General features: G+C 38.7%; 1 protein-coding gene across 2 annotated transcripts; it reads left to right on the forward strand.

The window, feature by feature from the left end:
- Positions 1-2,202: 2,202 nt before the first annotated feature.
- LOC107805167 (putative serine/threonine-protein kinase PBL16) lies at positions 2,203-7,773 on the forward strand. Of its 2 annotated transcripts, none has more exons than XM_016629159.2 (6): positions 2,203-2,645; positions 4,328-4,635; positions 4,730-4,865; positions 6,422-6,558; positions 6,654-6,777; positions 7,260-7,773. In XM_016629159.2, exons 1-6 carry the CDS (start codon positions 2,582-2,584, stop codon positions 7,649-7,651), a joined length of 1,161 nt encoding a protein of 386 aa, XP_016484645.1. In that variant the 5' UTR covers positions 2,203-2,581; the 3' UTR covers positions 7,652-7,773. The 2 variants fall into 2 exon arrangements, with proteins under 2 accessions (XP_016484645.1, XP_075100234.1); XM_075244133.1 differs by lacking the exon at positions 2,203-2,645 and adding an exon at positions 2,691-3,112.
- Positions 7,774-24,760: the final 16,987 nt, after the last annotated feature.

Here is a 24,760-nt window from a genome sequence, read left to right on the forward strand (position 1 = left end):
GAAAAATCCATGTGGCAGGCGAGTGCACCCACACAATTTGCCACATCAGCGTCTAGGGGGGGTAATGGCTCTTAAAAGGCCTAGTTGATGCGGGTAATTAAGATCACGAATAGTTTAAGTCTGTAACTAATAATCCGTGACAAGTTTAGGGGAGTGATAAGGTATTTTGCCTTAAATATTTAATGTGAGGAGTAAGAAAACTTTTTAGGGATATGTACATAAGGGTAATTTTGTAAAAACAAATTAAATTCTTTCTTAATTATATAAATGAACACTTATTTTGGACCAAAATAAAAAAGCAAATTGATCACTTATTGTGGACCGAAGGGAGTATAACTAATGACATAAGGATTCTTATACCATCAGTGCAAATTTAATCGATTATTGCAGATTACTATTCTTTTTATATGTTAACAAATCAGATCTGATATAGAAAGTTATCTGTTGTTGCATGTCTGCTTTACCTACTATGAAAAAAAATTACACAGTCAGCGCAGAGAATTAACCATGAAACTTAAATGTAATTTTTCTTTTAATTTTTCATACGGCATTTGATTTTCGTATCGCGGCCGCAATTAATTCGTATTCGTGCTACGTAAAGCCAATTAAAGAGGAAAGTATTTTGTACCAAAAATTTCCTCATCCCTAACCTGAAACCCTAATTAAAGGTAAATGTATCTTATTCATCCCACCATAATCCTTTGATACATAGGCAGACCTACCCTTTTGGTAGGGGTTATCGGCCCTCGGTAACTTTTAGCGCTTTATTTTCTACAACTTCAAATGGAAAAACTCACTTCTTATGAAACCTTCTTTAAGCAAATAATATGACACACTCGGTTTAAGTTCTTTAATTTTTGTCACCCAATCCATCATTATCATCATCTCGCTTACATATATGATTAAGATGCGATTTAAGATTATTACTTTGAAAATCTATTTAAGGAATACAGTCCAACAATCTTAACCATTCCAATACGATATAACTAAGTTTAACCGTAAAAAAGAGCCTCAAAACTATTTTAAGGAACAAAAATATATTTTTCCATAATAAACGATGTCCAGACTACAACCAATACTTCTTTTGTATAACTTATTTTCTTTGTTGGACGACATTAAAATGCTTTTGCTAGTTTACATAATAGTGGACTCATATGATTCAACCGATTACCACGTATGATGTGGTATTTAAGTTTTCATATAGAAAAACATAAAACACTTCATCTATTTCAAACATCTTCCAGTAATAATGAGGATAATTAATTAATTTTTTAAATATAGATTAGAATAAATAATACCATTGAAAAAATGATAATTATACTGAACTTCAATAAAGTCAATCGGTAGTCCAAATATCTTTATTTATGATCTCCTTATTCCTGTGCATCAACATCCGTAAATCAAAATCTAGATTTATTTAAGTTTAAAATTAAAGGTAAATTAAAACTTTACCTAATCTTTTCCTTATTTGTGTGATGAAAGACTTATAAAATTGGTATGATTTTTGTAACTTTAATTATATAGATTTACATATCAGTGATCATATATTATTATGCCATAATGATTTTTTCTTTTAGTTATTATTGGACTTTTAGTCTATCACATGTTTCAAAAAGAAATTTTTTCTTTCATTTTTACGATAATGTCAATAGAATATTTCATACCTTTTTCTCCTACCTATATTTACTCAAAGTATTAATTTAAAAATTTTGAAGAACGTTTATTCAAAAGGAAAAAGCTTTTGCATAGATTGTACTTAAAGAAATAATATAGAAGATATAATATTTTACAATGATATAAAATCTATATTATATTAACTATCAATTCTGCCTATGTTTAATACTATTTTCTTATATTCTTTTCTCTAATTAATGCTTACTTTATTTTCTCACTTTGAAGAAAAAAAATATAGATTTTTCTACGATCTATTTAGATTATGTATAGGATTCATTAAACTACTTCCATTAATTATGTTCAATTTATAATTTATAATTATTAATGTTGTCTTACAATTGTCAAGTGACTTCATTTTAGATTGTCACTTGTTTTAACCACATGCTTCGCTACTTTCTTTTTAATATAATATAGATATAGATATATGATTTGATAAGAATATAAAAGTCTGAATAAGTTTTCTTTTTTCCATTTTAAATAGGGTGGACGCACTAAGATCACCCAACAGAAATAGTGAAAGTGAAGGCGCACAAAAAAATCCCAACAACAATACAACTAGCCTTCTCTTGTTAAAGACAACACAACACCACTTCCACTCACAAACCCCCCACTTTCTTCTCATTTCTCTCCATCATTGTCACCTTGAAAAAGAAATAAAATCCATTTTCAGTTTTCACACTCAAATATGCAACGAACTAGCTACTATTATTAGTTACTTCATTTCTTCATTGAGTTCCCATTCACTTTTTCCACTTCTTTCCCTCTGAAAATCTTTTCTTTTTCTTTGGTTTTAGGCTAATTATCTTGTTTATCTGCGTTTTTAGCCTGGTTTTTTTGTGAGTTGTAATGGGTCGGTTCGGTTTTTGAGAAAGTGGGGTTTGTTTAATTACTTTGGCTGTGTTCTAAAATGGGTAATTGCTGCTGTGGAGGGCAACCTTCAATATACAGAGTCTCTTCTAATGCAAAATCTGGTCAGTCTTTCTCCTAAAGTCTTGTTTCCTTCTATTTTGTATTTGATCATTAGCTCACTATGTTTTATCTATATATTCTATGTTTCTGTTTCTGCTATTTTTCGCTCTGACGTATTCATTTTGTTTTTCCAAAGCAGAGGACTAATAATTCTCTGGCTTTTGCGACTCCTATGTTGTATTTAGTTCTCTTTTTAATAATTCTTGGTCTTAATTTATTTTTTATTGGCTCTTTTAATGATCTTTATTCTTGGACGATTTTTCCAATGTTCCCTTTATTTTCTACAGTAATAAATAGTAGTGTTTTTAAATTTTAACACACTCTAAGATAAAGAATATATTAAGATTCTTTTCTCTTTTCCACGTTTATTTTCTAAGTATTTGGATTTTCAATAGTTTCCTTATACTTGGCAAGAACTGCAATAGAAAAAAGAAAGGGGTTTCTGCTTTCAAGACTCTTCTATATACTGGTTTTCTTTTTCATCTTTTGGCTTTTATTTAATTAATTTTACTACTTTGTTTCAAATCCTATAACATATCCTTGATTAAAGTTTACCTTTTCATCTTTTAACTCTTAATAATAGAATTGGACTTTATAGTTTCAACTGTCAATTCATATACTAGTTTCAGACTTTCAGTCCACTGCAAAATTCAAAAGCTTTGCAAATTGCAAGTGCTCTGCCTTTATAATTTCTGTTTTCTTCTTTTTGGTTCATCTATGTATGCCTCAAGAGGAGAACTCTTTAGCCCTTGAGTACCAATTTTGTTATATATATATCAATCCTATCGAAATTATGCACCTTATAATTTGCTTAACTTTTCACTCATGGACGGTTCAGATATTAAGAGGCCAAAAGGGTAGCCCGGTGCACTAAGCTCCCGCTATGTGCGGGGTCCGGGGAAGGGCCAGGCCCTGCATTGCTGCAATAGGCTATTTTCACGTCTCGAACCCGTGGCCTCCAGTCACATAACAACAACTTTACCAGTTACGCCAAGTCTCCCCTTCACGGTTCAGATATTAAGAGGGGAAAAAAATCTTTATGTTGCATAATATGTACTTGAATGAAATGGCTTTTCTTTCCATGAAATGGATAAGGATGTTTCAAATTTGACATGAACAGTTTATAGGTTGGAGTGGAAAAAATCTTTACTCTGCATAATATGTACTTAAACGGAATGGTTTTCTTATAATTTTTAGAGTAATTGCTGCATTTTTGTGACTAAACAGTCTACAGGACCTACTAAGTTTTATGTTCTCGAATCAATTATTTTCTATTTTAAATTAACAGGTAGCTTTCATTTTTGGTGTCAATTTAATTTTTTTAGCTGAATATCAAAAGAAGATGCATGTTATTTAAAGGCAGCCCGGTGCACAAAGCATCTCGCGTTCACACAGGGTTCGGGAAAGGGCCTAATGTGGTGCATGTTATTTAAATTGTTTAATCAATGTGATCTGGAATAACACTATAAAACAGAATTTTTTATGTTGCATCCTTAACATGCACAATATTATAATTAGAGCTTTTTACCAGGTTTCTCACGTCATTAGATTATCTGATGCTTTACTTGATAGGTAATTTGAGAAAGAGATAAACCACTTAAAAGTTGTCTTCTTGATTCATGAACTATTCAAATAAATGTTAACAATGGTGAATATATCGCTTTGCACTTTAACTTCCTTTCAGAGTCTCCTAAGGGTCAGAGTCCATCTCAAAAAGCAAGGATAGATCATACTAAGATGCCTTCAAATCCTGAAGAAGTAGAAGACTTGCGCCGTAGTTCAGCTACAAATCCATTGATTGCGTTCTCTTTCGATGAACTTAAGATAATGACTGGCAACTTTAGACAAGATTACATGCTGGGGGGAGGAGGATTTGGTAATGTTTATAAAGGATATATTACTGAAGATTTAAGGGAAGGATTCCAACAAATTACAGTTGCTGTTAAGGTTCATGATGGAGATAATAGTTATCAAGGCCACAGGGAATGGCTGGTAATTAGCCTGACAAAAAAATTTGCATGAGGTTTTGAAGTTTTCTCTAATTGTCTGAACAGATTTTTCACTCCTCTTTTTTTGCATCTGTTAGGCTGAAGTGATATTTCTTGGCCAACTTTCGCATCCAAACTTGGTAAAGTTGATCGGTTACTGCTGTGAAGCTGATCATCGGGTTCTTATATACGAGTATATGGCTCGGGGAAGTGTAGAAAACAATTTGTTCTCGAGTAAGTATTTTCAGTTCGTTTTCTAGAATGTTATACTTTAGATGTTCATTTTCATGATCTGTATTCATAATACTGAAAGGGTTTTAGAAGAAAGTTGTTCGAGACACATTCGGAGATTGGCTGATCTGGACATTAGGAAAAACTTTTGAAGTGCATCCTGATCCCATTCCTCCTAAGCCTTCCACCTAACTATTATTTTTTTTAACTTGGCGTGCCCGTACTCTAATTTGAAATCCGTCCTACCCTCTATCTCCAAGCTCTAACATGAGTCTGGATGTACTTTCATGATATCATTTCCCATTAAGCTATGCTATGATTAGTGTTCATTTTTCTCAGGCATGGGAAGTGACAGTTTTGCCTAAGGGGGACCATTGGACAAGCGTAAACTATGATAGTATCTTTAAGTGGAGCTACTTTCAAATAATGTTGTCTTGAATACCTCCTAAAATGTAAAAGCAAAAGGGAAAAAGAAGGAAAAGAAAAGCTTTTCCATGATATTCTGGATCAGTGCATATGTGGCCCCTTTCTGACCCTATTCAATCAATGTCATTTTGTGTAATGACTAATCGTGATCCCCCTACTCTTCACTGCAAAAGAAAACTTTCTCCTCTGGAGAAAACCTTTTAATCTTACATGGTTTCTGCTTTAAAAAAAAAAAAACAGCCCGGTGCACTAACTCCCCCTATGCGCGGGGTCCGGGGAAGGGCCAGACTACAATGGTCTATTGTACACATCCTTAGCCTGCATTTCTGCAAGAGGCTGTTTTCACAGCTCGAACCCATGACCTTCTGGTCACATGGCAGCAACTTTACCAGTTACGCCAAGGCTCCCTTCTTTCTGTTTCTATATGAGAAAGTGTAAAATGAAAATTAATTTGTAAGACATGTCTATTTCAAGAATTTCACCTGCATACTTGAGTACCTTTTACCCTAAAATGATTGGTATATTTTTGCATAAGTTCTATCCATTGCTCAAGCATTAAGTTATCATGTTGCTCACCTTATTGGACAGGGTTCTTGAACACTAATTTTCTTAAAGAAGAAAAAGAATTTATATCTTTATGACTCCTCTTTCATAATTAATTTCCCCTCTACCGTTTGAGGATAATACAAGTTGTTTTCCGCATTGGCTTGATCAAGAAAATGTTGGAATCTGGACAACTAGCTTTCAAATTTATCTGCAGTCAGCATGCCTAGAATCTCTTCTTGTAATATAATCAGAATTACATTTTCTTATGTTACCACTTGGTTTTTTACCTTTACCTTGTAGACTATACATTTGAAGCAGAGAACAAACTTTTAAAGCATTTGAATTGTTTCTGAAGCATAGATTCCTCAAGATATGTTCCCTCATTAGAAAGGTTGATGGGAACTACTTATTTCGAGATTTACCAAGAGTGTTTAGTAAACGGTAGTATTGATTAAGTTGCGCTTATATTTACATGAATGGATGTTTCTTATCTACGTTATCCTGTTTTCAAATTTGAAATTTGCCTTTGGTTTTTGGTTAGTCGTATTAGATGCCACGATGCTTATGCGAGGTTTTTTTGGTTGCAGGAGTGTTACTTCCTCTTCCATGGTCCATTAGAATGAAGATTGCCTTTGGTGCAGCTAAAGGACTTGCTTTTCTGCATGAAGCCGAGAAACCTGTAATTTATCGTGATTTTAAGACATCTAATATCCTGTTAGATGTGGTAAGTTTTCTACATCTAAATTTCATTCATGCATCATTTCATGCCAATTTTTTCAGCTTTGAGGGATAATACGCGGAAGTTTTTTACACATACAGGAGTACAATGCTAAGCTCTCTGATTTTGGCCTGGCAAAAGATGGACCAGTTGGGGACAAATCTCATGTTTCTACTCGCATAATGGGAACCTATGGATATGCTGCCCCTGAATATATTATGACAGGTAAGCTAATCTTTCTTTGGAAACCTATCGTCTCTCTTAATAGCATATGTGCAAAATAACATCCGATTAAAACAGCATAGAGCCCTTTGGCTTAGCTAAATTTGAGGATCTTTTAAGCACCACATGATGAGAAGCACTTTTTAAATGCTGGATTGAATTTAAGAATACGTAGTTATGTGTTCGGATAGAAGTGTCGAAGCTGAAAATACATAGTCGATGTCTTTGGCAAAGAAGTGCCGACAGAATCATGATAGTCATACTGTCATCAACAACAGCAGCAGCCCAGTGGAATCCCACAAGTGGGGTTTGGGTAGGGTAGTGTATACGTAGACCTTACCCCTACCCGGAGGAGTAGAGAGGCTGCTTCCGATAGACCCTCGAATCAGGAATAGTCATACTATCATCCTTGAATGATATTCACAGGTTCACCTAATGTTGTTTCTATATCTTTATCACAGTTAATGCCTGCACTTTATCTGCAGGTCATTTGACTCCGAGGAGTGATGTTTATAGTTTTGGTGTAGTTCTACTCGAGCTTCTTACAGGAAGAAAATCACTTGACAAATCCAAACCAGCCCGAGAACAAAACCTTACTGATTGGGCTCTACCATTGCTTAGAGAAAAGAAAAAGTTGCTCAACGTTATAGATCCAAGACTCGATGGAGATTATCCCATAAAAGCTGTTCATAAAGCTGCAATGCTTGCTTATCATTGCCTAAATCGCAACCCAAAAGCACGACCTTTAATGAGAGATATTGTAGATTCCTTGGAGCCTCTTCTGATACCTGTTGAAGTTCTCACAAATGAGAAGCCTACTTTGACTGTGATTACTGATACTCCCAATGGAGTTATCAAAGAAAAATGCACAGTTTAACATGATTGCAATGTGTTCTAACTTTCCTAGCACTAATAGAAAGCTTTGGTACAATGTTTTACTTTCTTGTAATACAAGGAAACAGAGATTTTACTTGTTCTTCTGGATTAATATTGGTTCAATTCACTGTCCCCCTTTTCCCTTTCCCTTCCTTGATCCCTCAATATAATAGAAAAACTTATTTTATTTTATTTTCAAAAGAAAAGAGTTGTCCTCAAAGTTCCCCGGGTCGATGCACCCCAAAAATGTATACACCCCAAAAAAGAATGAATAGGCGAGGCGCCAAGATGGAAAAATTACGATAGAAATAAAGCTTGGAAATAAAGGATGCGCTCGCGGAAACAATGAGATCATCAACATAAACTATAAGATAGACTTGAATGCTTGTCAATCGGTATTCTATATGATGTGATGTTGCTAGTACCGAGGTTTTTTCCTTAGGACTGACTACAATAAGCTTGCGACTTTCACTACTCTAATAGAAAAAAACAAAAAGTTCTCTGCTTTATTTGCTAGTAAGTTGTTATTGCAGCTTACCAGTTAGAAATTGGTGTTACTTCGCCTTGCAGATCATGTCGGACCTTGATTAGTCACGAAGGGCCTTTTGGAAAGGTCAAAATAGCACGGACTAGTCAATTTTTGAATTGGTCATTTAAAAATAGTCATTACTTTGCTACAACACGGAAAGTTCCAGCATAATATATTAGAAATCGGTGCACCTGTGTATGAAATTCAGCATATTATGTTGGAACTTCAATACGCGGAAAGTTCCAGTATAATACTCTGTTGGATCGGTATATTATACTGGAACTCCAGTATATTATACTGGAGATTCAGTATGTTATAGCGGAACTCCAGTATAATATACTAGAATTCCAGTATATTATACTAGAGTATTTTTCCGAATTTTGAACAGTGTTTTCGTTCAGATTTATCTTTACATAAAAAATAACTAAATTTTGATTACTTTTAAAAATATGGCTATTTTTGAATGACCATTTGTGAATCTGGCTATTTTTTAATTTCACCCTTTGGAAAGTGGTAGAACACTCGTGCAATAGGATTTTCATTCAATGAAAAAGGCCTCATATTGAAAATCCACTAAAGGTACGCAAAACTAATCCAAACCCATTTTATTTAAGGGAAATTTTCATAAAGCACTATCTTTTAGTAGTAATTAGTCATCTATAGTTATCATTTGCTATATTACGGATTATAGATATCTTTTCTGTGGTTATAAGATGTATTTGATGTATTTAAGCTATTGTATTCATGAATACAGTAGCAAAAATAGGCGTGAATCAGGGAAGTCCAGCTAATCAGTTGTTGTATTCTAGTGTATTCGACTATATTCATCGCGTGAAACATGGGATTACAGCTGGACAAATTACTGTATTCACGGCGTGAAACAGGGGCTTACACTATTTTTAAACGGAAAGTGTATCAATTAACATAATCGACTCCTAATATAACTCAATAAACTCAATTATAACACACAAAATTTGTATTTCTGGTTATAAAAAAGATTTTCAACTGAAAAATACCCCAAACATATAGCAATCTTCAGAGAAATTATATAATACATCTGAATACATAAATTATATTAATTAAAAAATATATGAATACATTCATGGCATATAGCGAGACAGTGAATACAATAAAATACATAGAATACAATGGGATACATTGAAAAAATAATGAAAAAAAAGACAAGGAATACAATGAAATACACGGAATACAACGAGATACATTAAATTATAATAGAAAAAGACAATGAATACAATAAAATACATGAAAATACAGCATGATACGTTGAAAATACATTGAAATATATTAACAGAAAATCAAGTTGCTCAGCCCCAAAACTCCGTCATCTTTGCTCAAGAACAAACCCTAATTCCCGCCTTGTAGCCAAATAGTCCTTCCATCTTCAAAGATCTTGCAGAACGCTAATTGAACCGGAACTTACAGAATATTAAATCGAAACTTAATTGGCTGCTTGCCTAGTTATCCGCATGGAATGAAGTCCAAGCATCAATGAAAGATAAATATGTGATGAAGTCAAGCATTGTAAACTTGGTGAGATTGGGTCTTCAACGATGGAATACGACGAGATAATCACCAACGATTTCGTGGATTTGCTTCGACATGATTGGGTCTTCAGGTTAGGGTATGTTGTTGTTGTGCTGCTGGTCGCTGGATTTTTCAGTTGAGAAGATGCCATTAGAAGGAGGAGGAGAGCGGAAATTTTAATGGGATAGGGGAAGAGAATGAGATATATCAAAGTAGAGAGAGAAAGAAAATAGTGTAACTGAATAGCGTATTTAGTGGCTTAGGGCTAGGAGGTAACCAAAATTAAATATTTTGCTATAAACCTTAAAAGGTATCTATAGAATATAATTTGTTTAAATGGTATTTGTTTAAAATAAATAAGGTGTTAACCTTTACTATAGGAGGTAAAAATTCCTTTATTTAACTCGCCCAAGTTTTAATGGGTTCGGGTTAGAACAATTTTGTTGTTTTGGGCTAGTTCATGTTAACCCATCAAAAATCATCAGCCAACTAGACCCATGATGATGTCCAACCTTGACCATTTTTATGCTCAATCTTATAGTTCTATCTTGACCCATGTGCTGGAAAATATTTTCTAATTTTTCATGTTTGATTGGTTTAAATATTTGAAAAATATTTTCCCCATCAAGAGAAAGAGAAGGGAAAATATTTTCCAATTTTTTTTTCAACATTCTCCATCTCCACCAACTCCCACCACCCCAGCCACCTCCCCTACCCCCACCCCACATAAATTGAAGAAAGAAATCATTTGGTATGAATTGATATTTATTCCAAAACATAAGATAATTTTTGTATATGCTTGTTTAAATGTTGAGAATATTGCAAGATTTGAGTCAATTTGGGCGGATTGGGTTACGACCCATTGTTTAGTCCATATTGACCCAGTCCATCTTGATCCAAGTGAACTTTGGGCATGATTAGGCAATGACCCATTTAATGATCAACCTATTTAAACTAGCCCAAATACAACCCAACAATCCATTTGCTACCACTAAAGGTACCTTAGCATTACTTGTGCATGAGTTCTACATCATCTATCTCCATTTTAACTGCAAATCACTTTTTCTCTCTTTCTAATCCATGTTTTAAAGCTGACATATTTAGCATTTATCTTTCAAACAAAAGGTCTATCTACTTCCTTAATCAACTGAATAAAAATTAGTCGGAGAACATAAAAATTCAATAAACATTCACCATCATCTACACTGTTATTTCAGGATGCATCCGCATAAAAATGTAACGACCCGACCGGTCGTTTTGAGATCTGACGCGTCGTTCGGTGGTTTGAGGCCATGAGTAGCTTCACTTCAGCTATTATGACTTGTACGCGTGGTCGGAACTGAAATTCAGGGAGTTCGGAGTCAATTTGGAAAGAGAATTCTCATTTTGGAAGCTTTAAGTTGGAAGAATTGATTAAGGATAGATTTTTGATTAAATGACCTCGGAATCGAAATTTAAAGGTTCCAGTAGGTTTGTATGATGGTTTCGGACTTGGGCATATATTCGGATCGGGTTTTGGATGACCCGAGAGCGTTTCGACGCCTATTGTGGAAGTTGGCATTTTGGAAGAATTTCATAAATTTGGGTTGAAGTGCATTTCAAAGTAATCAATGTCTGTTTGGGATTCCGAGTTTGGGGATAGCTCCATATGGTGATTCTGGTATTGAGAGCGCGTCTGGAAGTAGATTTGGAGGTCCGTAGGTCATTTTGGAGTCGTTTGGCTAAAGTTAGAAATTTGAAGGTTTTGAGAAATTTGATCGAAAATTGACTTTTTGATATTGAGGTCAGAATCTGATTCCGAAAGTTGGAGCAGGTCTGTAATATCGAATGTGACTTGTGTGCAAAATTTAAGGTCAATCGGACGTGATTTGATGGGTTTCAGCATCGAAAGTAGAAATTGAAGTTTCAAGTTCTTTATGTTTGAATTGGAGGGCGTTTCGTGATTTTTAGCATTGTTTGATGTGATTTGAGGGTTTGATTAAGTTCGTATGGTATTTTAGGACTTGTTGGTATGTTTGCTTGATGTCCCGAAGGCCTCGGGTTGATTTTGAATGGTTAACAGATCAAGGTTTAAAGTTGAAGACCTGCTGAAGTTGAGGACTGTTGGTGTAATCGTACCTGCGGATTGGACACCACAGGTGCGAGACTGTAGAAGCAGGAAGGAAGCTGCAGAAGCAGAATCGGACTGGGCTTGGCTGGGGCACAAGTGCGACACAGCTCCCGTAGAAGCGAGACCGCAGGAGCGATCGGGGCTCCGCAGAAGTGAACCAAATGAGCGGATTCAGCCCACAGAAGCAACGTGGTTGAGTTTAGTCGAAACTGCACCTGCGATGGGAATTTTCGCAGGTGCATAGCCGCAGAAGCGACTGGTAGACCGCATGTGCGAGAGGTCAGGTTGGGGAGTGTGTTTTATAAAAAATGGGTTTTTGGCTCATTTTTCTCACATTTACACTCCGGAGGGGCGATTTTTGGAGCCTTTGAAGAGGGGGTTCATCATCATTATGAGGTAAGTAATTCCTGCACATAGTGAGTTAAATACATGAAATCATGGAATATTTGGCAAGAAGCCAGTGTATCTGAGGGATTCTCCCTGATTTGAATCATGACAACTTCTTTGATTAAATCCACTATATCAATATATATATGCTCCGGTTACAAAGGGAACTTGCTAGTTTAGAGCTCGAGTAAAATTATAAAGAGGAGAATTGTGCCACGTATTTTATACTTGTTTGTTTCATATATTTACTTTGTCTCATATTCATTCACTTCTTTACTGTACCTGATATTATTGGACCACTAGTAAGTGTCGAAGTTGACCCCTCGTCATTACTTCTTCGAGGTTAGACTGGATACTTACTGGGTACGCGTTATTTTCGTACTCATACTACACTTGCTGTACATTTTTGTTGTATAGGCACATGTATGTCTAGTGGCCTAGAGGGCGCAGGGACATGGTTGATACAGAGACTTAGGTGAGCTGCATCCTATGAGACGATCCGCAGCCAGCAGAGTCTCTTTCAAAGTATTTGTATTTCCTCTTCTGTCCAACCTTATATTTCGGACAGTTATTGTTTTGTATTTTAATTCCTAGTAAATGCTCATGCACTTGTGACACCGGGTTCTGAGATGATTATGAGATATTCAGTATTAAGATTTGAAAATATTATATATTATTCTGCAAAGTTTATCTTTTTACTAGTTAAAATAAAGGAAATTTATGATTTCAAAAATATTAAAATGAGAATTTAATTAACTATTTAGTGTTGGCTTACTTGACAGAGGTGTCCGGCTCCATCAAGACCCTTAATGGATTTTGGGTCGTGACAACATGGTATCAGAGCTCTAGATTCACATAGGTCTCACGAGTCATGAGCAAGTCTAGTAGAGTCTTGCGGATCGGTACGGAGATGTCTGTACTTATCTTCGAGAGACTACAGGGCTGTTAGGAGCACTTCCCTTCTTGATTCCTCATCGTGCGATTTGATTCCTTTGAGACTTATGCCTTCATATCTTCCTATTCAATTTTATGCGGCGTGAAGCACTTGCTATTGATCGTAGATTGAGGAACTGTAAAGGTACTAAAGATGCGGTACGAGATCTTTCTCCTTGCGTAGTTTATTGGGCTATTGTCGTCGCCTTGCGGAAGGATATTCTGTCATTTTTGCTTAGTAGTTGTACATATGATAACTTTGAGGCTATGCACATGTTGCTATGATACTCATGAGTAGTTATCACATAATATTGATGTGATGGTGGGATGCTTATCTATGTGTTGGGGCAGTGAATGACCTGAAAGGAGTTTTACTCAGTGCATGATTCAGAGATTCAATATTTTATTTCCGGCGGAGAAAGAATAATTGGCATATGAATATTCAGGTTTGGGTTGATGGAATAATGAGATTTGGTATTTTCGAGCGTGGTGGAATTTACATTGGTGATGTAGTGTCCTTGTCCTTATTGAATACGTTAAGTTTGTCGGTGTTATGGTTTTATTCAATTCGCCTTTGGGGAAGAGTAGTGTGAAATAGTGCCGGAGAATCGGCTATCAAAGATCGTGGTGTGCGGTGGTTTAAGATTTAATTGATATTCCTGGTGTTGATGACTCGAGGAAGATGATATTCGAAGGGGTTTAAAGTTGGTAGCAGCCTATCGGTTTGATGGCTATAGAGATAGATTTTGACTTAAGGCAACGTCTGGGCGGCGAGGGATAAGGAAGGACATGTGGAAGGTGTCTCGCGGTGGATAATTTTCTAGAAGGCCAAGGGTGAGAAACAGGAGTTGAGTAGCTGCTTAAAGGAATGAGTATGACCAAAGTGGGAGAGTGGTAGGGTAGCATATGGGTTCTGTGGTAGGATGACTACACGCCTTGAGAAAAGTTTAGAGTGATTTGGGATTCATGGTGGACAATGACTAGGTCTACAGACTTTAATTTGGAATATTGGCTATTATACGGGAGAGATTGGATATAACAGAAAAGAGTTGCTTGATATGAAGAAGGTTACAACATGACTTTGGATTGGAATGTACCGTCGCACCTTTTAGTAGATGTCAAATAGGGAGTGAATGGGCTTGTACAACTGGTGAATGGGCGCGGACCCGGGATAGTTTATTGGTTTCGTAGTAATTGTGCTCAGTGCAGCATCATTGGAAGATTTTGAGGAATTTAGCGGGTCGATAGCGCGAGGCCATGTCAGAGAGGAAGGATGAACCTTGGTAGGTTTCAGAGTTATGCGGTGGTGGCTTCGAGCTAAGTGGGAGAGGCCCACCGCCTACGATTGAATTGCATGGTTATCTATTTGTGAGGTTCTTGGTTATCGGTGTATTGGTGGGTTATTACGACTAAGCAAAGAGAACATCAGTGGTGATTTGAGCAAGGGATTTGAAGAATGTGTGCTATAATTGGCCTTATCAATTTATGTTCAGGCTTTGGGAAGACTCAGGATGTATGCTTCGTGTAGAGGTGATATGCAAAGAAAGTGATTTAGCCGGGTGCTTCTTTGAGAGGATGTTCATGTGCCAGCGATGTCACGACCCCAAATTCCATATTAGGCCGTGATGGCGCCTAACACCGTTGTTAGGAAAACCAACACTAATTAAGCATAAATATAGGGAAGCAATAAATACGAATTTAAATCATGAAAGTAAACCAAAAATCATAAGTCTACTAATGTGTGTGTCAGGACCTAGTGTCACAAGTATGGGGGCATTCTAGTAGAATATATAAAACCATACTTTCCTACTGTCTGGAAAAGAAATAGACAGGAAAATAAAGACATAAGAGAGACTCCAGCTGCTGCAGAACAACTTAAAAAGGCAGCTCATCGGGAAGTTTCAAGCTGAGGAGTCAAGTCTACGCGCCGGACTGATGGCCTGATGCACCTGCCTCAAAACCTGTACAATCAAGTACAAAAGTATAGCGTGAGTACAAAAAAATATGTACCCAGTAAGTATATCGCTTAACCTCGAAGAAGTAGTGATGAGGAATTGACTCCGACACTTACTAGGGCCAACAATATAATAATATGAAGTTCAATTTGCAAATCATAATATATATGTAGATAACAACAAGCTCGAAAACAAGAATAATAACCGGAAAATACTTCTAATATATTTGAGAAATCAAGGCACTTTCTTCATTTAAAACAAGTGACCTTTCAAGCAACACACGATACGAACTACAAAGAGTTCTAGCTTTATTATCACACACAAATACCACCGAGGTTGTTCGGCCCGATCCAACATAAAAGTAAATTGTGCACTGCCAAGGGTCGAACAGCACGAACCATAGATGCATCTATTAATTTGCTGAGGCGAACGGTCCGCTCCTATGAGAATAGTGGAAATAGTCACCCCGCTCGCGGAATATACTTGCGTCGCGGTTAAATATAACTATAATGTAATTTTCCTCAATTATTTTCAAAATAATAATTTACTTGAAACCTTTGAAATCTTAAAATTCCCAACATAGTTTCATTCAGAGTAATTCAACAAATATAATCAGATAACTATACCCACAAAGCTCGGTGTATGTCTAGAACTACCCAGACATAACAAGGACAATAGCTACGTACGGACTATCGTCACTTCGTGCGTACGTAGCCCCCATAATTAATAATTTATTAATTAAGTTCATCTATGAGGAAATTTCCCTCTTACAAGGTTAGAAAAGAGACTTACCTCGTTTCAAGCCTACTTCCAACTCAAGAATGCGCTCAAACCCTCAAATTGGAGCCAAACCATCCGAAACTATTCAAATAGTGTAAAAACCAATCATTATAGGCTCAAAAGTTTATATTCTAACTATTAAAGTGATTACCCAATCCCAAAGGCAAGATTCCTAAATTCACCCTCCGGCCCACATGCTCGGATTCCGGAAATTTTCGAAAGAAGTTGTTACCCATAACCTAAGGAACATAAATATATGATTATCACTAAGTTTCATGGTCGATTTAGTGGTGAAAATCTCATCCTTATCAAACACTAGGTTTTTCATCTAAAACCATGATTTTCACAATTTATACATGTTAATCTACCCATAATCTAAGTACGTAACTCATATAAAGCTAGATGAAAATCCCTCTCAAGAAGCTCCAAAATCGCCCAACAATGGAGTGAAAATGATTTAAAAAGTGCCTAAGTCCCGTACTAAATAAAGTGCACTACCTCCAGCTTTCCTGCACCTGCTGTCACTAGGCTGCATCTGCGCCCCCGCTTCTGCGGACAAGGGTCCACTTCTGCGGAAGTGGGCTAGATCGGCTGGCATCGCACCTGCGGACGGCTCCCGCTTCTGCGGTCCCGCTTCTGCAGAAAGGGAGCCACTTATGGCGCTTGGGTTGTCCTTCCTTGGCCACTTCTACGGTGCTTGGCCCGCACCTGCGGCTGACCAACCGCAGGTGCGGTTATGACAGAAGCTGGAGCTTCAGCTCTTGCTCAAAATTTTCAACTTAGTTTAAGCCTCGTCTGATTGGCGCTCGAGGCCCCTGGGGCCCTTCCCAAACATACAAACATGTTTGGAATGATAAAACAGATTCACTCGAACCCTCGGAATGCCCGAAACAACATTAAAACTAGGAATCACACCCTAAACCAATTAAATCAAACTTATGAACTTGAAGTTCTTCAATTTACTTTCACTGCGCCGAAACGTATTTATACTACTAGGAATGACACCATATTTTGTGTGCAAGTCTTAAATGACATCACAGAATTATTCCCGGTCTCAAAAATTCTGTTTGGACCTCGATATCACCAAAACCTGCTCCAAACCAAATTTAAAGAACTTCTAAAACCCTCCAAGAACCAACTTTCACTATTATGCACCAAAATGCTCCCGGGTTATCCAAAACCCAATCCGAACACCTAAGTCCGAAATCAATCATCATACAAACCTGTTGGAACTGTCAAATCTCAATTCCGAGGCCGTTTACTCAAAATATTGACCGAAGTCAAACTTGGCCTTTTAAGCCAACCTTAAGGAACCAACTGTTCCGATTTCAACCCAAACTCTTCCAAATTCGGAACCAACCATCCCCACAATTCATAAATCAGTAAAAGAAAGTACGGCAAGTCTTATTTAGGGGAACGAGGTCCTAGAAAGCAAAACGACCGGTCGGATCGTTACATTCTCCACCTCTTAAACAAATGCTCGTCCTCGAATGGGTTTAGATTCATACCTAAAGTGCTGAATAAGTGTGAATATCTGCTCTGCATGTCCTCCTCGGATTCCCAGGTTGCCTCCTCGACGGGTTGGCCTTCCACTGAATCTTTATCGCGGAAATCCTCCTGGATCTCGACTAGCGATCCTCTCTATCAACAATAGCAACTGGTTCCTCCTCATAACCCAAGCTCTCATCTAGTTGAATAGTACTGAAGTCTAACACATGAGACAAGTCAGTGAGATACCTCCAAAACATAGACACGTGAAAGACCAGATGAACTCCTGATAGGCTAGGAGGTAACGCAAGCTTATAAGCAACCTCCCCAACTCGCCTCAACACCTAAAATGGGCCTATAAACCTGGGGCACAACTTGCCCATCTTCCCAAATCTCATATTACCCTTCATCGGCGAGACTTTCAAGAGAACCTTCTCACCGACCATGAATGATACATCCCACGCCTTCTGATTTGCATAACTCTTCTGTCTAGAATGTGCTGTGCGAAGTCTCTCCTGAATTAACTTTACCTTTTCCAAGGCATCTTTCACCAAATTAGTATCGTACAACTTAGCCTCACCAGGCTCAAACCACCCGATAGGAGAACGACATCGCCGACCATATAAAGCCTCAAATGGATCCATCTCGATGCTAGCCTGATAATTGTTTTTTATGCAAACTCAGCCAAAGGCAAGAACTCATCCCACTGTCCTCCAAAGTCAATCACACATGCTCTCAGCATGTCCTCTAATATCTGAATTGTTCGCTCCGGCTGTCCGTCAGTCTGAGGATGAAATGTTGTGCTAAGCTCTACACGGGTCCCCAACTCACTCTATACAACTCTCTAGAAATGCGAAGTGAACTGAGGGCACCTATATGATATGATGGAAACAGGAACACCGTGCAACCGGACTATCTCCCGAATATAAATCTAGGCCAACCTCTCTGAAGTATAGGTAGTCACAACCGGAATAAAGTGTGCCGACTTGGTCAACTTGTCGACAATGACCCAAACTGCATCAAACTTCTGCAAAGTCCGCGGCAACCCAACTACAAAGTCAATAGTAATGCACTCCCATTTCCACTCAGGTATAATCATCTGCTGAAGTAGGCCACCTGGCCTCTAGTGCTCATACTTGACCTGCTGGCAATTTAAGCACCTAGCGACATACTCTACTATGTTTTTCTTCATTTTTCTCCACCAATAGTGTTGTCTCAGGTCACGATACATCTTCACTGCACCTGGATGAATAGAATACCATGAAATGTGTGCCTCATCTAGAATCTTCTCCCTCAAGACATCGACATTAGGAACACATAGGCGACCCTGGAGTCGCAGAATACCATCTTTGTCAACAAAAACCTCCTTGGCGCTACCCTGTAGTACGGTCTATCTAAGAACTACCAAATGCGGATCATCAAAATATCGATCCTTGATCTATCCCAATAATGAAAACTGGACAACAACACATGCAAGAACTTGGCTAGGCTCTGAAATATCCAACCTCATAAGTCTTTTAGCTAAGGACTAAATGTCTAAACCTAGTGGCCTCTCCTCTGCTGAAATGAATGTCAAGCTACCCATACTCTCTGCCTTCCTGCTTAAGGCATCCGCGACCATATTTGCCTTGCCCAGATGATAAAAATGGTGATGTCACAATCCTTCAGTAACTCAAGCCATCTACGCTGCCTCAAATTGAGATCTCTTTTCTTGACAAAGGCTATAAGCTGCGATGATCAGTGTAAACCTCACATGACACTCCATAAAGGTAATGCCTCCAGATATTAAGAGCATGCACAATCGCGGCTAACTCTAGATCATGCACATGGTAATTCTTCTCATGAATCTTCAGCTGACGTGAAACATATACAATAACTTGCCCCTCCTGCATCTATGCATAATCAAGCAAACGCGTGAAGCATCGCAATACACCGTATATATCCCCGAATAGGAAGGCAACACTAGAATCGGTGTTGTAGTCAAAAATGTTTTGAGCTTCTAAAAGCTCGCCTCACAATCGGACCAATGGAACGGAGCACCCTTCTGAGTCAATCTAGTCAAAGGTGTTGCAATGGATGAAAATCCCTGCACGAATCGGCAATAACAACTTGCTAATCCCAGGAAACTCCTGATCTCCATCACCAAAGTAGGATGTGGCCAACTCTGAATAGCCTCAATCTTCTTGGGATCCACCTTAATACCCTCTCCTGATGCAACATAACCAAAGAATTCCACAGACTCTAGCCAAAATTCTCACTTGGAGAACTTAGCATATATCTTCTATTCTCTCAATGTCTGAAGCACCACTCTCAAATGTTGTTTGTGCTCCCCCAGGCTGCGTGAGTAAATCAAGATGTCATCAATAAAAATGATTACAAAAGAATCAATATAAGGCCTAAACACTCGGTTCATCAAATCCATTAACATCGTTGGGGCATTAGTCAAGCTAAAGGACATCACTAGAAACTCATAATGGCCATATCTAGTACAGAGGTAGTCTTCGAAAAATCTGAGTCCCGAATCTTCAACTGATGGTACCGCGATCTCAAGTCGATCTTAGAAAACACCCTAGTACCCTGCAACTGATCAAACAAATCATCGATACGCAGAAACAAGTACTTGTTCTTGATGGTGACTTTGTTCAACTGGCGGTAATTAATGCACATCCGCATAGTCCCATCCTTCTTCTTCACAAATAACATATGTGCACCCTAAGAAGATACACTTGGTCTCACAAACCCCTTTGCTAACAACTCCTCAAGTTGCTCCTTCAACTCTTTCGGAGCCATACGGTACAATGGGATAGATACGGGTTGGGTACCCTGATCCAAATCAATATAAAAATCAATATCACGATCTGGCAGCATGCCCAAAAGGTCAGAAGGAAACACATCGGCAAACTCCCAGACTACTGGCAGTAAATCAATAGTTAGAGACTCCACGGTGGTGTCCCGAACATATGCTAGATACGCCAAACAACCTTTCTCGACTAGATGTCGAGCTTTCAGAAAATAGATAACCTAACTAATATACTAACGGAGGAACCTTTCCACTCCAATCTCGGCAACTCTAATATTGCTAAAGTAATAGTCTTGGCATAACAATCAAGGGTGGCGTGATATGAGGATAACCAATCCATGCCCAACATGACCTTAAAGTCAATCATATCAAGTAACAGGAGGTCCGCTCTAGTCTCGTAATCATAGAATGTAACCACACAGGACCGGTAGATCCGATCCACAACCACAGAATCGCCTACGGGAGTGGACACATAAACAGAAGTACCCAAAGACTCACGAGGAATATCCAGGAAATGAGCAAACAGATACGATACATATGAATAGGTAGACCCTGGATCAAATAGTACCGAAGCATCCCTACCGCATACAAAAATAATATCTTTGATCACGATATCTAAGGCCATTGCATCTGGTCTAGTCGAAAAAGCATAGAATCTAGAATGAGTGTTGGCTGGCTGGCCTCTGCTTGGCTGACCTTCCCTTGACTAGCCTCCACCTCTTGGACGACCTCTACCTGCCTGCCCTTTGCCTCTGGGTGACGGACGACTGCTGCTGTAATCATAAGCTGATGATCCTGTTGTACTACCTTGCCCCGAAGTCTTGGAAAAAATATCTTTATGTGAACTGGATCCCCACACTCGTAATAACCCCACTGTGTCATAGACTGTTGTCCCGAAGTCTAGCCCTGATGGCTTGAATACCCACTAGAAGAACCTGAATGGCTGGTGGGCGATATGAACTCTCTGGCATGGCATTGAAATAGGCACTAGAAGAACCCTGATGAACTAGTGGGCGGTAAGAACTCTCTGCGTCTGTAGGAAGTATAGTGTGTGGTGAGACAGCTAAGAAAATTCGCCTCATAATCGATCACAGACATCTGACCCTACTTGAGCTGCTCAAACTGACACCGCAACTCTTCCCTTTAAGAGTGTGGAATATACCTGTCCAATAGAAGTTGTATAAACTGATCCCAAGTCATAGGAGGAGAACCTGCTGGTTTGCCAAGAAGGTAAGACTACCACCATCTACGGGCCCTGCCTTCTAACTGGAAAGCGGTGAAATCTACTACATGGGACTCCAATATCCTGATGTTGTGCAATTTGTCCCTACACCGATCAATAAAGTCTTGGGGGTCCTCATGCCTCTCACCCCCGAAAATAGGAGGGTGTAGCCTAGTCCATCTGTCCAATAGCTTCTATGAATCTCCGTTCGTAGCTGGTCTAGGCTCAGGTGTTGCTGTGACAACTAGCTGAGCACCACCCGCGGGTAGTGCACCCGGAGTCTGATATATGACAGCTACATGCCTAGGGGCCTGAGCAGTAGGGGTATGTGCTCCCCCTTTTGCCTGAGATATGGCTAGGTCTGCCGGAAATAAATCAGCCTGAGTCATAGAGTCCATGAACCGCAGCATACGGCCCATGACCTCTTGAACTCCCGATGTCGTCCTGAAATCCGCTGGGGCAGGCTTTACTGCGGGCAGCACGTCGCCCTGCTCCTCAATAATGGAATCCTCTACTGGATCCACCAGTGGTGCTACAGGGGTATCTTTAGGATGCCCTCATCCCCTACCTCGGGTCGGTGCCCTCCCCCGGCCTCTACCTCGGCCTCTAGTAATGGGGAGAGCAGCTTCTCCCGCATTTGGAATGTCCGTCGTAAGCGTCCTCACCGTTTGTGAGAGAATAGAATAAGGAAATTTAGTATACCATCAACTGCACGATAGAAGATGAATAAAGAGTAATTTCCTAACACCCTATAGCCCCTCGAAGATAAGTCCAGACGTCTCCGTACCGATCCGCAAGACTCTACTAGGTTTGCCCATAACTTGTGAGACCTAAGTGAACCTAGTGATCTGATACCATGTTGTCACGACCCCAAATTCCATATTAGGCCGTGATGGCGCCCAACACCATTATTAGGCAAGCCAACACTAATCAACTAGTGTATTCTTGTTTAAATAATAAGTACGTGATAACTTCTCCTTATTTGATAAAAATTTAGGAGTTTAAAATTTAAGCATAAATATATAGAAGCAAGAAATATGAATTTAAATCATGAAAGTAAACCAAAAATTATAAGTCTACTAATATGTGTGCCAGGATCTAGAGTCACAAGTATTTGAGAAATCTAGTAGAGTATAAAAAATCATACTATCTTATTGTCTGAAAAAGAAATAGACAAGAAAATAAAGACATAAGAGAGACTCCAGCTATTGCAGAACAACTCAAAAGGGAAGCTCATCGGGAAGTCTCAAGCTGAGGAGTCAAGTCTACGCGCCGGACTGATGGCCAGAAGCACCTACCTCAACGCACGTACAATCAAGTATAGAAGTGTAGCGTGAGTACATAAAAAATATGTACCCAGAAGTATCTCGCCTAACCTCGAAGAAGTAGTGACAAGGAATCAACTCCGACACTTACTAGGGCCAACAATATAATAATATGAAGTTCAATTTGCAAATCATAATATATGTAGATAACAACAAGCTCGAAAGCAAGAATAATAACCGGAAAATCCTTCCAATATATTTGATAAATCAAGGCACTTTCTTCATTTAAAACAAGTGACCTTTCAAGAAATAAACCATACGAACTATAAAGAGTTCCAACTTTATTATCACACACAAATACCACCGAGGTCGTTCGGCCCGATCCAACATAAAAGTAAACTGTGCACTGCCGAGGGTTGAATGGCGCGAACCATAGATGCATCTATTAATCTGCCAAGGTGAACGACCCGCTCCCATGAGAATAGTGGAAGTAGTCACCCTGCTAGCGGAATACTCTTGTGACACGGTTAAATATAAATATAACGTAATTTTCATCAATTATTTTCAAACTAATAATTTAATCAGTGTTCCTGGTGTTGATGACTCGAGGAAGATGATCTTCGAAGGGATTTAAAATTGGTAGCGGCCTATCGGTTTGAGGGCTATGAAGATGGATTTTGACTTAAGGCAACGATTGGGCGGCTAGGGATGAGGAAGGACATATGGGAGGTGTCTTGCGGTGGATAAACTTCTAGAAGGCCAAAAGAGAGAAACATGAGTCGGGTAGCTGCTTAAAGGAATGAGTATGACCAAAGTGGGATAGTGGCAGGGTAGCATATGGGTTCTGTGGTAGGATAACTACACGCCGTGAGAAACGTTTAGAGTGATTTAGGATTCATGGTGATCAGTGACTAGGTCTACGAATTTAATTTGGAATATTGGCTATTATATGGGGGAGATTGGATACAACAGAAAAGAGTTGCTTGATATGAAGAAGCGTACAACATGACTTTGGATTGGAATGTACCATCGCACCTTTTATTAGATGTAAAATAAGGAGTGAATGGGCTTGTACAGCTAGTGAATGGGCACAAACCTAGGATGGTTTATTGATTTCGTAGTAATTGTGCTCGGTGCAGCATCGCTGGAAGATTTCGAGGAATTTAGCAGGTTGATAGCGCGAGGTCATGTCAGAGAGGAAGGATGAACCTTGGTGGGTTTCAGAGTTATGCGGTGGTGTCTTCGAGCTAAGTGGAAGAGGCCCACCGTCTACGATTGGATTTCATGGCTATCTATTTTTGAGGTTCCTGGTTATCGGTGTATTGGTGGGTTATTACGACTAAGAAAAGAGAACATCAGTGGTGATTTGAGCATGGGATTTGAAGAATGTATGTTATAATTGGCCTTATCAATTTATGTTCAGACTTTGGGAAGACTCAGGATGTATGTTTCGTGTAGAGGTAATATACAAGGAAAGTGATTCAGCCAGGTGCTTCTTTGAGAAGGTGTTCATGTTCCAGCGAAGCCTTGGAGTTCGATTATATTCGAGACCAAGCCAGAGTGGGCGACTCTCAACAACGGTCCTAGTGGATTCAAAAGTTAAAGTGCGGAGCCTAAGGATTTTGAGCCCATAGAATGGTTGAGTATCGAGCTTTTGCAGCAGATTATGATAAATGAGCTTGGGGTGTTCTGCATTATCTTCGGTCTATGGTGTAGTATAAGAAGAATGGGAGGAAATAACTTTGGATTTATAGAAGAATTACCAAAATGGGTGTACCAGTTGAGGATGTGAGTATGCACATAAGGAGGGTATGAGATGGTTCGTGGGAATTGAGACAGTGTGGTCTCGTGAAATAAGGTCACTTAGGATGAGTGCAAATTTGGGTTCGTGATGTTTTGAATGGGGCTACTATTATTCCTAAGTCAAGCTCAGAGTAAATTAGAAGAAGTTGGATCGGTTAGAAATGGTTAAATTGACATGATGATGGCAGTGATCAGCTCATTCAGCGTGTTGAGCTACTCATGTGATTTGTGACGGGACATGCAAGACGGTCGCCGTAATTGACCTCATTTGGAGGCATTTGAGTATTGTGGCA

Source organism: Nicotiana tabacum, chromosome 22, assembly GCF_000715075.1.
Source record: "Nicotiana tabacum cultivar K326 chromosome 22, ASM71507v2, whole genome shotgun sequence".
Classification (NCBI taxonomy): domain Eukaryota; kingdom Viridiplantae; phylum Streptophyta; class Magnoliopsida; order Solanales; family Solanaceae; genus Nicotiana; species Nicotiana tabacum.

Bases quoted from the DNA above. Each gene is read 5' to 3' on its own strand.
- LOC107805167 (XM_016629159.2), top strand. From the start codon at position 2,582: ATGGGTAATTGCTGCTGTGGAGGGCAACCTTCAATATACAGAGTCTCT. The intron at 2,646-4,327 runs GTCAGTCTTTCT...ACTTCCTTTCAG, and splicing joins CTCTTCTAATGCAAAATCTG to AGTCTCCTAAGGGTCAGAGT. The intron at 4,636-4,729 runs GTAATTAGCCTG...TGCATCTGTTAG, and splicing joins AAGGCCACAGGGAATGGCTG to GCTGAAGTGATATTTCTTGG.